Source organism: Ptychodera flava (genome assembly GCF_041260155.1).
Source record: "Ptychodera flava strain L36383 chromosome 23 unlocalized genomic scaffold, AS_Pfla_20210202 Scaffold_24__1_contigs__length_23054250_pilon, whole genome shotgun sequence".
In the NCBI taxonomy this organism is placed as follows: domain Eukaryota; kingdom Metazoa; phylum Hemichordata; class Enteropneusta; family Ptychoderidae; genus Ptychodera; species Ptychodera flava.
The window spans coordinates 22,089,841-22,102,684 of NW_027248278.1; the positions used below are offsets into that span (position 1 = coordinate 22,089,841).

Consider the following 12,844-nt stretch of genomic DNA (forward strand, 5'->3'; position numbering starts at 1 on the left):
GTTTACAGTAAGTTTGTTAGCCCTGCACCAGTCCACTACAGTATTGAGGTGAATGTCGACAGTATTTAAATTTATATTAACTTGGTTAGCAGGGAAAGTATGAAATAGATTGGTATCGTCAGCAAACAATCTAAAATTGAAGTATGTGGAGGAACGGGCAATGTCATTGATAAATAGTAAGAATAGGGTAGGTCCAAGGACAGATCCTTGTGGTACTCCACATGTAACATTAAGGAATGATGAGGCATTATTATTGACAAGAGACTAGTGGGATCTATTGTGTAAGTAATTTCTGAACCAAGTAAAGGAAGACCTCGAATACCATAGTGAGAAAGTTTAGAAAGAAGAATTTCATGATTGATTGTATCAAAAGCTTTAGAGAAGTCAAGGAAAATACCGAGTGTTACTTTGCCATTATCAAGTTGTTTGATAAGATAATTGATTAGATTTACAATTGAAAGTTTTGTGCTGTATTTATGACGAAATCCATATTGATGCTCATATAAAATATTGTTTTTTTCTATGTACTGAATTAAGCGTGCATTGACAATTTTTCTAGAATCTTACTTAACAGGGGCAATACTGATATAGGTCTATAATTTCCTGGATCATCTTTTGTGCCTTTTTTAAAGATTGGTGTGACTTTGGCTATTTTTAGAGATTGGGGGAAAATTCCAGTCTGAAATGAAAGATTGAATATATATGCCAAGGGTTTTGATATTATAGCTGCCCCATCAATTATAAGTCTGGCTGGCATTTTGTCATGGCCACATGCCTTTTTTGGATTCAGGGTGCAGATGATGTTATGAACTTCAGATTGTGTAGTGGAGGACATAAAAAGGAATGTGTTTTGGGTTCAGTGAGGTAACTATTAAAGTTTTATGAGGAGAATCGATGTTGTTGGCAAGGTCAGGTCCAATGTTGACGAAATAATTATTGAATGCATTTACTATGTCAGGTTTTGCTGACAATGTATTATGCACTCCATTTGTCAGTACTCGTAGGCTGTCTGGCAAGGTATTTTTAGCCTTTTCCTCATGACTTCCGAGGACTTGCTTGATAGTTTTCCAAATTTGGTATTACCCTTGTTTTCCATAAAAATACTGTTGTAATACATTTGTTTAGCTTTCCTGAGAACAGTAGACAACACATTTCTAAATTTCTTATATCTATCAACAACAATGACATCAAAGTTTGATTTGAGCACTTTACTATACAATTTGTGTTTTGTATTAATTGATTTTTTAATTGCATTAGTGACCCATGGTTTCCGGTTTTTCTTTGTACTGCGAATTTGTACATTAATGGGAGCATGTCTATTGCACAACTCATCGAAAACACTCTGAAAATTATTATATGCTTCATTTGCATCCTTACAGTTATAAACTCGATCCCACGGAGCATGAGTTAGATCTTCACAGAAGCGAGTAGAATTGTAGAATTTGTAATTTCTATATGAGACTTTATACTGTTTTGAGAGATTTGTTGTCATATTTTCTATGACAATAAAAACTGGAAAATGGTCAGAAATATCTGTAATTAAAGTACCGGCATGAATTATGCAGAGCGATTAAAATCTGACTTGAACATGCCCTTCGAACCTCAACTGCATGTTGAAGTTACAACATCGGATGATCGGCATGATTTGAACACGGACGTATTTTCTGACGATGTTTTTGCTGAGCCCGAGTACGACGACTGGCGAGAGGAGAGACGAATAGTCGAGCTGGATGTGTTAGCGAAAGGCCTTGAACACTGCTTTCACTGCAGTTTGCCGTTGTCGCTAAGCTCTTGTGTAGGAGACAAAAAATTCATGCTTGGCTGTATGTTGTATATTCAGTGTGACAATCCTGCCTGTGCTGCCATCAACTATGTCCCTCTTGGGAAACGTCATAAGGACCCAAATACCAAAGGTGTCGTATGGGATATCAACACAAAACTTGGTGTAGGTAGGAACATATTTTTTGCTATGCAGCGTTGTTTTTTTATGAAAAATTTTAAATGATATTACGTATCCAATATTTCTAAATAATTTCGCACTGGACTGTGCACTGACAATATTGTATGCTTGGATCACTTAAAATATGTTTAAATGTCTGCCCGATTCTGACAGATTTTTAACCGTCAGACTAAATAAGCAGTTTTTGGAAATCGTTTACGAAAACATTCATGGAGATTTTTCAATGATCATTGTATCCAGAAATCATGACTGATAGCATTCTGACATATTTTTCTCACCAGAATAGATGTAAGCATTTATATAGAAATGATCGGTGTACTGATGCGGTTAAGCATCATTTTGGTATTCATTTTTCCTGGAGTCTTGTATTATTTTAGTGTGGTTGTTTTGTACGTGTGATGTTCTGTCTTCTTTAATTGTACACATTTTTCTTCCAGCTCTGTAGACAAATACTTGATTATTGAGAAAAGTGAATGATTACTTTGTTTGAAGCTGCCACAGATTACATAGAATTTCATTTTCATATTTGTTACATCAATAGCGATGCTGCATGCTGGAATTGGTGAACGCCAAATAAACAAATTCCTGACTGTTTTGAACATGAAGGCCATCCACCATAAATCTCTTAAAAAGAGTGAAAGAGAAGTTGGGAAAGCAATTGAGAATGTTGCAAAGGAGAGTGTCAGACGTGCATTATTTGAAGAGAAGGAAGCCACATGGTAAGTTTCAGATTTTATTCACAAAGAAAAATTCAGGTTAATTTATTATTTATTATTACACTGAGTACCCAAACCCATCATTTACCTAAAGCAGCAGTCCTAAATCCCCAGATCTACATGAGTGGATATCAACGGTCTAAGTAATTTTAGTTCTTTGTTTTCCCTTGAAAATTGTGCAGTTAGTCACTTTCTTTAAAAACTGATATAAATTGTGCCCCTTTTTATCCAAAATTATTGAATGACATGAGTAATGAGATAAGATTGTTCAAAATGTTGGTATATTTTTACCAGATATATAACGAGGAATTATGTTAACTTTTTCAGTAAGCAATCAAATGACAGTAACGAGTTGATAACAGTATCTGTTGATGGAGGATGGCAGAAGCGAGGCAGTGGAAAATGCTACAATAGTTTGTCAGGTGGGTTGATATTTCTACATTCAGAAATATGCATACCATACGTACTGTAATGTTTGATTATAAACAGGCGAGAAAGTGAAGCGTGTGCAAATCATTTCTGATCCCAAGATACTTTGAAATACACATAATCTTGAAATACAAATTAGAGGCTTGCAGAAAATAATGCTGTAGTCTGTGACTGAATAACCTTGAAAAGATACTAATAAGTCTACAGGTAAATACAGTATTCTATTTTCTATCCTAGGACATGCCACTATGATAGGGCATCAAACAGGAAAGTGTATTGGCTTTAGTGTCAAGTGTAAAATTGTAAAAAGTGCAAAGAGGCTTTGAGGAAAGATGTACCCATTAGTAACCATGACTGCAGGAAAAACTTGACAGGGTCATCCAAAGCCATGGAACCGGCTATGATAGTGGAAATGCTGAAAGAAGCCAAAGCAAACTGTGTCGAAATAGGAACTGTTGTAGGTGATGATGACACCACAACTATTTTACGCACCGATCAGAATTAACAGTGAAATCAGAAAACTTAGTGATAAAAACCATGTCAAAAAAAATGTTAGCAATGACCTGCACTCTATGAAGCAACATCATAAACAGCTTAGCGCTACAGTCATTAACTACTTGGTGAAATGTTTCAGTTATGTGGTGGAACAGAATAAAGGTGACCCTGATGCCCTCAGTACAGCTTTAGGATGCATAACACCTCATGCCTTTGGTGAACATGATGGTTGTTCATCCAAATGGTGTGGTTTCCAGAGAAACCCAGTTAATTATAAGCACAAGACTTTGCCATTTGGTCAAGATCTCAAAGGTGATGCCCTAAGAGAAGCTCTTCAAACTCTGTTCCAGAAATATGCCAGCCAGTCCTTCAAATTGGCTAACTTAGGCAGCAGCCAGGCAAATGAAAGCATGAATAATAGTATAGCTTCAAAGGCACCAAAATGCCACCATTACAGTGAATCAGAAAGTTTAGCTTTCCGAGTTGCTGCATCCGTTGCCCAAAAAAACATCGGTCACTCCTACATATCAGATGTAAGTAGTTTGTAGTTAGTTACCATGTGTGCATTGTGTTACCGCGACATTACATTGTTTGCTGGGTAAACACTTTTGAGCGAATTTCTCATAATCATTATATCTCTATAGTGAAGCTGCTTGGAGACTCTTTTGGCAATTTGATGAAGGAAAATTAATTCTGTATTTGAAGCATAGTATTACCATTTCATTTTTGTTGTTTGCATTAAGTCATATAAGCTGACAGTGGATATGTGATAATCCAAGCCTAAAATGCAGTGTAACTGACTTCAATTAGAGGTTAAATGCAACAATAAAATACATAACAGTAACAGATCAACATGACGGGGTTTACTGTTTTTCATTTTATCTAACTGTATTTACTTTCATAATATTAACTTACACAATTAACAAGAATCAAAATCAAAGAACATTTTTTCTTTCACATTCTTGAATTGAAAAATCTAGGTGCATCGTAGCGCTGACCTATCTCCTGGGGCTTTCACTGCATCATACGCCATCAAGCTTGATGAACAACAAAAACGTCAACATGAAATACAGAGTACTCGTCAGTTCAAGAGGAGAAGACTTGAATCAAAGGGAAAGAGAAACAGCAAAATGGCCAGTCAGGAAGTGAGAGAGGGGGAAACCTACAAGTCCAGTGTTGATTTAGCAGTGAGAGAAGAGCAGGACACTCTTGAAATACCACCACCAATCACCACTCCAACACTTGAATCAGTACCAGTTGAAAATATTGAACATGTTGTATTGTTTGATGTAGAGACATCTGGTTTAGGTAAGAAATATTGAATGTGAATTGCAATTGCTCATATATTCTCAAACAGGTGACTGTTAATGGGTCTTACTACCAACTCACTGCGCATGTTTGTTATTTCGATGTCATAGTCATTATAAAGAAAGGCAAATCCCATTTCCCACCTAGAATGAAATATTTTCTTCATGTCATTGTCAGGTTGATTGGTCAAGCATTAATTCTTGTCTTCAAATTTACCTATTGATCTCTTGACCCCACAGAAAAAAAAATGATATATAAAAAATTGATATATAAAAAATAGAGAAGGACATAGACTTACTCTAAAATAAATGTGTGTGCTGTGTTTTATGGACACATTACACTGATGTATAAATCTGCACTAAAATACATTTACTTCCTTCTGTGTTTGTGTATGTAGTTTTGTTTTGCTGCAAAATGAATTCTTTATTTCACCTATTGGGATGTTTACTGCCTCAACCCTTTAACCCCATTTCGCTGCACAACATTTCCACAGGAAACAACAGCGTGATACAGACTATTTGAGATGACAGACTGAAAGCTGGCAATGGAAACTAGATTTAATATTAGTTTTTGAAAATATGGTTTGAAGTGAAATAGGTAACTTTAAGTAAACAACTCTTTTTTAAGAAATTAAAAAATATAGTTAGTAAATTTGTAAAGTATTTATTTCTCTCTTTCTGCCCAACATGTATTCATGCCAACATGTATTCATGTTATTGTTTTCTTGTTATTGTTTACAGGAGATGATGCTGAAATACTTCAGTTGTCTGCAAATACACTTAACAACAGCAAACATTTTGATTGCTATGTTTTGCCAGAGAACACATATGTTTCAAGACAGGCATCCCAGATAACAGGTCTATCTATCGTTGACAAAAATGGAGAATGTATATTACTATATAATGGTAAACAAGTGGACACATTATCACAAAGAGATGCTATGTGTAACTTCTTAAGTTTTTTATGTGAGCTGAATGGACCATGTCTACTTGTAGGTCACAATGCTAAGGCCTTTGATGTTAAATATTTACTGAAGTTAATCACAAAGTTAGGCCTTGAGGCTAAATTTTCTGGTGTCATTGCTGGCTTTGGGGATACTCTTCCACTTTTCCGCTCCAAGTATCCTAATCTCCAATCCCATTCACAACCCAACCTTTACAAACATTTTGTGAACAGTGAATATGCAGCCCACAATGCACTAGAGGATGTTATTGCTTTACAAACTCTACTTGATGCAGCAGGTGTCAGTGTTAGTGATATATTGAATCACAGTGTTTCTTTGAAATCTATGATGAATTACCAGCACTTCCTTCAGAGAAAGAAAATAAGGCTCAATTCTTTGAAAATTGCTTTATGTAAATCTAGGGATAAGGTGATATCTTTAGTATGGCTGACAAAATAGCCTGTTCAGGTCTGAATTACTCCCACTTGCAATTGGCATTTGAAAGGAATGGAAATGAAGGTATAACGTCTCTCTTGAGTGAAGAGTTTCTCAGTAAACCACGAGTAACTAAAAACAAAAAAATAATACATGCCATATGTGTACACTTTTCAAAATGATAAGTGTCAAAATATCTTCTTGTTGTATTTTTGAACATTTCTCATAAAAATACACCTTTATGCTTTTTATTAGAAATGGACATATATACTTTTTGCCAATACAAGTTAACACACAGCAACAGCACCTGCTGAATAAAAACTGGCAAATACATACATGTATTGTTTACATTTATATAATGTGTATATGAATGTAGATGTAAGTATGTTAGTGTACTTTACTGCATGTGCATGTTCCTTTGTGTATGTATGGATGAATTACTGTATGTATGAAGGTTATGTGAGAATGGCAATGTAATACTTGTGTACAAGTGTGCAGGGTATCCATGTTACCATGGTAACCATAAAGAGAATAAACTGTCCCTCTTCTTAAAAATGTTGATTCAAGTTGGCCTGTAAATTAATATATTTTCCATCCTTTATGGTTCACCATAATTTCTAGTTGCCATAGCAACCAACTGCCTTCCCTGTCCACCTCTGAACTGTTGAAAACATCATATGCCAAGTTTAACCTCCTCTATCTTGAAAGTTTCCATGGTGACCCCCCATTTTTTCCCCATAATTTTATTAAGTACATTAAAAATTAAAAAATTTCCAAATTCTAAAAAAAGTTTAAGTGTGGAAGTATTAAAAAATGACAAAAAAGTGTAATTTTTAGGCAATTTGTTTGGCCAATTGAACATTTAAATGGTTGTAAAATCATCATATTAATGAAGCATAATGTCAAATTTGGCATAGATGAAATATTTATCAAGTCTAGATTCCAGAATAGTAAAGAAATGTGACTGTCCTCAGAAAGTTATTATTTTTCAAGCCGTTTTCCAAAATCGTATGAAAAATAGCAAAAACGCAGACCAGTCGTCAATAGAGGGCGCTTTTCCTCAAAACTTAGCTGGATGACCCCATTTTTTTTTCCAAAAAATTAGAAGCTTATGATACAAAGAGTCAATAGAATTATTTTCAAAGTGATTAGAGAAACTTTTTTTTCGAGGTGCATTCTACCTTAAGCTTTAAGTAATTCCATCAATTTATGGTGATGTAATTCTAACACGTGAAGAAGGCCTGCTGCCTTGATCTATGAAAAACAATGGAAGGCTGTAAGTACCACTATCTATTGTAAACTATAGTGTTATAACAAAATAACACTCGCTGTAACATTGAAACCTCCATTTTACAATTTGACATAAAAACGGAAGAATCGTAGACGGCGCTGTTTAAGTAAAGGTGGATATTAACTGTTGCTAAGTCATTCTTCAGTTCCTGAACGAGTAGGCTAATAGAGATCAAATAAACTATAAACGTGTGGAGGATTTACAAGTATCTTTATTTTTCTTCAACGCTCTATACGTAGCTTTCCAGTGTTTTCGAAAAGGTTGGTTTTCCAAGTCAAAATGCATTATTATATGTGTAAAATGTAATGAAGACAAAATTTTCATTGATCGTACCAGGGTTGCATACTACGTTAAAGATCACTACAATCTCGTAAAATTAATCAGATAATGTAACATCTCTACCTTAAATTATTGATAGAAAAATGCATAAAACGTAACTAAATAACAATTATCATACAGGCACATAGTTTTTTTCCTTCATTGGAAAAGCTTCATCAAAACAAGCTTGTAAAACATGACAAAATAGTTAAAATTAGCCTGAATGTTTTAATTAGCATATTGTTTTCTGAATAGAATGTGGTGTCGTAATTCAACTATCTATGTCAGCGAGGACAGGTAAACGGTCCTTACACAAGGCAGTGGAAAAGACAAAAGGTTGTTTTCTTCGTTCAAAACATGTATGACCAAAGATAGATCGAAAAATAAGTGTTGAGATTTATGAGCTCCTATTAACAATGGAACACTAAAAGATACTTTAATACTGCTAAATTAAAATAATGTGTTTAAAAGAAGCGAGAATCAGTTCAAGTTTCGATTGTGTGAAAAGTAGAGACATGCATTCTATCCGAATTTAGTTATTCTATCATAGTTTCAAAGGCAAATATGAAATACATTTAAGTATATTTTGCAAGAGTATTTTAATAGGTTTTATCAGACACAGAGGTATCGGGTGAAGGTTTTGTTGACTTGAACCCAGTAAAATATAGAGTAAAACGTACTGAAAGACATAGTTCCGTCTAACGCTATCACATGTTCCAAATCAAACAAATCAATGTGTTCATGAGGCTGTGGAGCAATGAAGAATAGGCTTATAGTTTCTCATTTTTGACATAAGTATCGCCCTCTTTCAATGATTGATGGTTTCTTATCAGCTTGCGGACCTGATGTGTTAGTTTAATCGAAACCTTAAAATGCAGTGTAGATAAGGTATTCAGTATTACATTTTATTTCGTACAGTGCCCATAAAATGCCATAAGTTATGAAAGTTGCCCAAAATAGTAGGGTCAACAGAAGGAACAAAGTCCATCGGTGACGTATGGTTGACAATATTTGAACGTATGAACACATGTAGTTCTGCAAGCCTAAATTCAGAATTGAAAACTTAGAAATTGTAGCATACGTGCAGCTAAGTACGATATTTGTGTTTCATGAATATTTTCAAAGTAATAAATGAGAGACATATCATGAATTTTTAGTTCTATTTTTCATTTTTGAAAAGTTTTGCCGTGATAGAATACAAAGCAATTAAAGGGCGGTGGTCGTCGCGCTGCGTGTGCGCCATTTTTTTGTTGATAAACATACATTTCTGTAAACATAATCCTTCTCTACTTCAATCGGAGTGAGGTGGAAACGGTCCCTCAATTTGTAAGCGCCTCTGTAAGACTCATGATCATGCATATTATATCGCTGAGTATATCACGAAGTTACGGTGAACAAATGGGGTTTGATCGCGCGCGGTCATGTTGGTTTTACGCAATGCTGCGTACATTAAAAGCAATAAAACATCAATAAAATGATCAACCATGTATATATATTTAGGCGAGCAACTCAACACGTAGAATGCCTCACACAAAAATTACACACCATGTTTGGCGAGCAAGAGCAGGACACGGGAGATGCTATTGCATGGATAAGGGAGAACTGTCACCGCGTTGACAATAGACTGAAGTTTTCTACTGTAGCCTACAGGGATATAAGAGACTCCGACTCCACAACGTACCGGCCCCGGCGGAATTGACCAACTGTGATCAACAGTGGGTCAATCACAATTGCTAACTTCTAGCAATACGTGGCAAGAAATAGTCAAATTACAGGAAAAAAGACAATAGGCGGGAAAATCGCACGGCTGCGCATAGAGATGTGTCGAGAGATCCTCGAAATTATCGGTTGCACCACACCATGGGTGGGGGGGGCGGTAAACTTCGTATATAGAGTCGAATTCTACACAGCCGAACGGGGAGCGCCATATACCTGATTCTCACGACGCAGTCGTCCAAGCAGACCAAGGGACAAATTCTCCTTGATCAGCTGCTGCAGCGGGCATTACTCTGCGCGCTGCGTAGATTTCTGTCGTTTGCGTTATTGTCGACTGGACTCCTGTTGGGCCTCTGGAAATAAAGCTCTCGTCTTTGCCAACGATGTCGTGGACTAGAGCCCAGTCATTTGACAGTGTGTTGGCATATTATCGTAACATGCGTATTGGTAAGTGTTTCTAATTGCGCTTGAGCGATAACAGTAGTCGAGCCAGATTCAAGAAATCATGATCATATGTGACCTCAATACAGCATGCTGTTAAATATTCAGCATATGTTTAACTCAGATAATTGACATGTTATTGCATGTTAGCTTTGGTAATAGGGCATGCTTGTGGCAGACCGGCCGCCGTTTTAACAAATGGCAATATCGCAACCATTGTAATCAACTCGTAACTTCGTGTGGCGGCCTTGGATATGTTTACAACAGGGGGACCCCCTCACGAGCATGCGCAGCGCGACAACCACTGCCCTTTAACTTCACACTCAACTAAACAGCTACAGTTATGTTAAAGATTGTACGAAATTCTGCTAAATCTAGCCGACCAGTCAACCATCAACCAACGGAGCAACTACATATTATTAATTTTTTTACCGTCCACTGCAAGAATATTGTTAGTTTATGGTGTTACCAACAAGAATATAATTCTAGGCTGAAGCAGTACTTTAACAAGAATAATCAGAAGAATTACAAGGTATAAAAACCAATATGTGACCTTGTTCGTTGAGCTGCAGGTTGTCTTTTGCTGAAATGAGAAACTGTTGGCGGTAAGCAATGTTGCAATGTGTCTTCTCAAAATAACCTGTTATGGTAAATTTAAAATATACTTAAATGTTAAGACAATCAAAATTTCACGTGCCTTATTGTATATAAAATATTTGTCTATGATAAATTTTACACTATTGTCTATTATTATTAATTTTTGATATGAAAAAAGTTACAAAAAAGAACAAGAAGCAACAAAAAGAACAGCTCGGCCAAATTTCCACTCTCAAAAAAGAGTGGATCAAGACTCGACATCCACACTCTGTAGAGTTCATGAACGCAGGGTAGGAAATACGGTGTTCAATACAGGCAAACAGTTTTCTTTCAATTTAGAACAGCTTCATTAAAAAAAGCTGTAAAACCGTCGTTATTAAAATATCTATGTCAACGACGGCCAGTTAGGGAGTCGTTATTATTTACGGCCTTGGGGGGGGGGGGGTTTCGGAGGAATGTAAAGGGGGTCACTCAAAATATTGAAAACTTCAAGGGGGTACTCAGAATGTATAGAGGAAGAAATGGTGTTACTCAATGTTTTCGCCAAAAAATTAAATACCTCCCAGATTGCACCATGCACACGTCAATTTCTCAAAATTTTCGATGCAGAAGGGGACATACTCTCTCTCGTGCTCTTCCCTTATGGCGTTGTAACAGTTTTACTGGTCAAAACAAATTGAAAACACCTCTCAGATTGCACCAGCCTGCAGCATTGCTCACATCATTTCCTCAAGTTTTTCACAGGTATCATGGACTAAACTGAACTGTTCCGAATTAATCCTTTATTACTACAGAAACATATATTTTAGTTGACTTCAGTTCAATAACCATTTTGACAACTAACTATACCGTATTCAGGCTTTTCATTAGAAGCTGGAGAAATGACACAAGAAGGTCACAAATTTTCTATCCCTGCTTGTTCTTTGGTTTTTAGTCTCTGGCGAACTGATAACAGTTTTAATAAAATGTATTGTCATTGTTTTGGTTGTTGAATATACTGACTCAAACACTGATTATGAAAAAAGTGTAATAAAAATATCAGTGTTCAATATAATTTTTAAACAATTTTAACGAGTGCAAAAAAAAATTAAAACACTCTAAGATTGCACCGTTACACACATACATTTCTCAAAATGTTCAATACAAGAAGGGGACCCTTCTCTCGTGCTCTCCTAGCGTTGGGTGTTTCAACAGTTTTACTTAGAAAAAACTAATTAAAAAACCTCTAAGATTGTAGCAGACTGCAGCATTGCACACTTCAATTTCGCAAAATTATCCGTGCAAGATAAGGACAGCTCCTTCTGACGCTTTCCCCCTCAGCATCTCGCATATTCTCCCCTGTACTTTCAAATTCTGCCCAGTCAGATATCTTAGTGAACACCCTGTCATGATACACCTCAAAATTAAATCATTCTATACGGTTGGATACTGGTAATAGCGCGTGGGTTTTATATCTGTATTTTGTTGTCACTTGGTGCTGTATATTTGTAAATTTTACAAATTACATGTATTGTATTCAAGTTTCTAAGTGGGGGATCAGACGAAATTTCTGAGTAAGAGATGGTTACTCAAATTTATTATGTTAGGCGCGGGGGTTACTCGAAATGTCCGAGTTTCCAAGAAATTCCTCAGACTCCCCAGGCTGTAATAATGACGTCTCCCTTAACGGCCATTTACACAATACAGTTAGAGGAACACAAAGCGCTGAGTATTTTCCGTTCCAGAACATATATGACCAAATATATATGATAAATGTTGAAATTTATGACTTTCTATAACAATATATCATAATTTAACATTGGCAGACTTAAAATATACTGTTAGGTCATATAACGTCTGGGCCTACTTAAACTAAATTGAAAATGAACCTGTTTATAAAAAAGTCCTACCGAGAATCAGTAAACTTAGTTCAAGAGTTTGGATCTTGTGAAAAGTGAAGACAGGTGTCTATAATTCTAATTCAAATATTCTATCAAAATTGCAAAGACAAATATAAAATACATTATTCGCCCAAGCATATTTGTGCAAAGCGTTTTAAGAGGTTTTATGACACGCACAGCTATTCGATGAACGTTTTGTTGACTTGAACTCAGTAAAACATACAGTTAAACATATAGAAAGAGATAGTCCCGTCTAACGCTAACACGCGTTTCAAATCTAAAGGGCTAATGTAGGGAGTAGAAACCCATTGTACA

The 12,844-nt window shown here is 35.9% G+C and overlaps 1 protein-coding gene across 1 annotated transcript; it reads left to right on the forward strand.

Annotated features, from left to right (window-relative positions):
• Positions 1-2,340: 2,340 nt before the first annotated feature.
• On the forward strand, positions 2,341-6,621 carry LOC139124473 (DNA polymerase III PolC-type-like). The gene is made up of 4 exons (XM_070690612.1): positions 2,341-2,679; positions 3,004-3,098; positions 4,581-4,908; positions 5,649-6,621. The coding sequence occupies exons 2-4, from the start codon at positions 3,048-3,050 to the stop codon at positions 6,308-6,310; spliced, it is 1,041 nt and encodes a 346-aa protein (XP_070546713.1). The 5' UTR covers positions 2,341-2,679; positions 3,004-3,047; the 3' UTR covers positions 6,311-6,621.
• The last annotated feature ends 6,223 nt before the right edge of the window (positions 6,622-12,844 follow it).

Bases quoted from the DNA above. Each gene is read 5' to 3' on its own strand.
- LOC139124473 (XM_070690612.1), top strand. From the start codon at position 3,048: ATGGAGGATGGCAGAAGCGAGGCAGTGGAAAATGCTACAATAGTTTGT. The intron at 3,099-4,580 runs GTGGGTTGATAT...TGAAAAATCTAG, and splicing joins ATGCTACAATAGTTTGTCAG to GTGCATCGTAGCGCTGACCT. The intron at 4,909-5,648 runs GTAAGAAATATT...TATTGTTTACAG, and splicing joins TGTAGAGACATCTGGTTTAG to GAGATGATGCTGAAATACTT.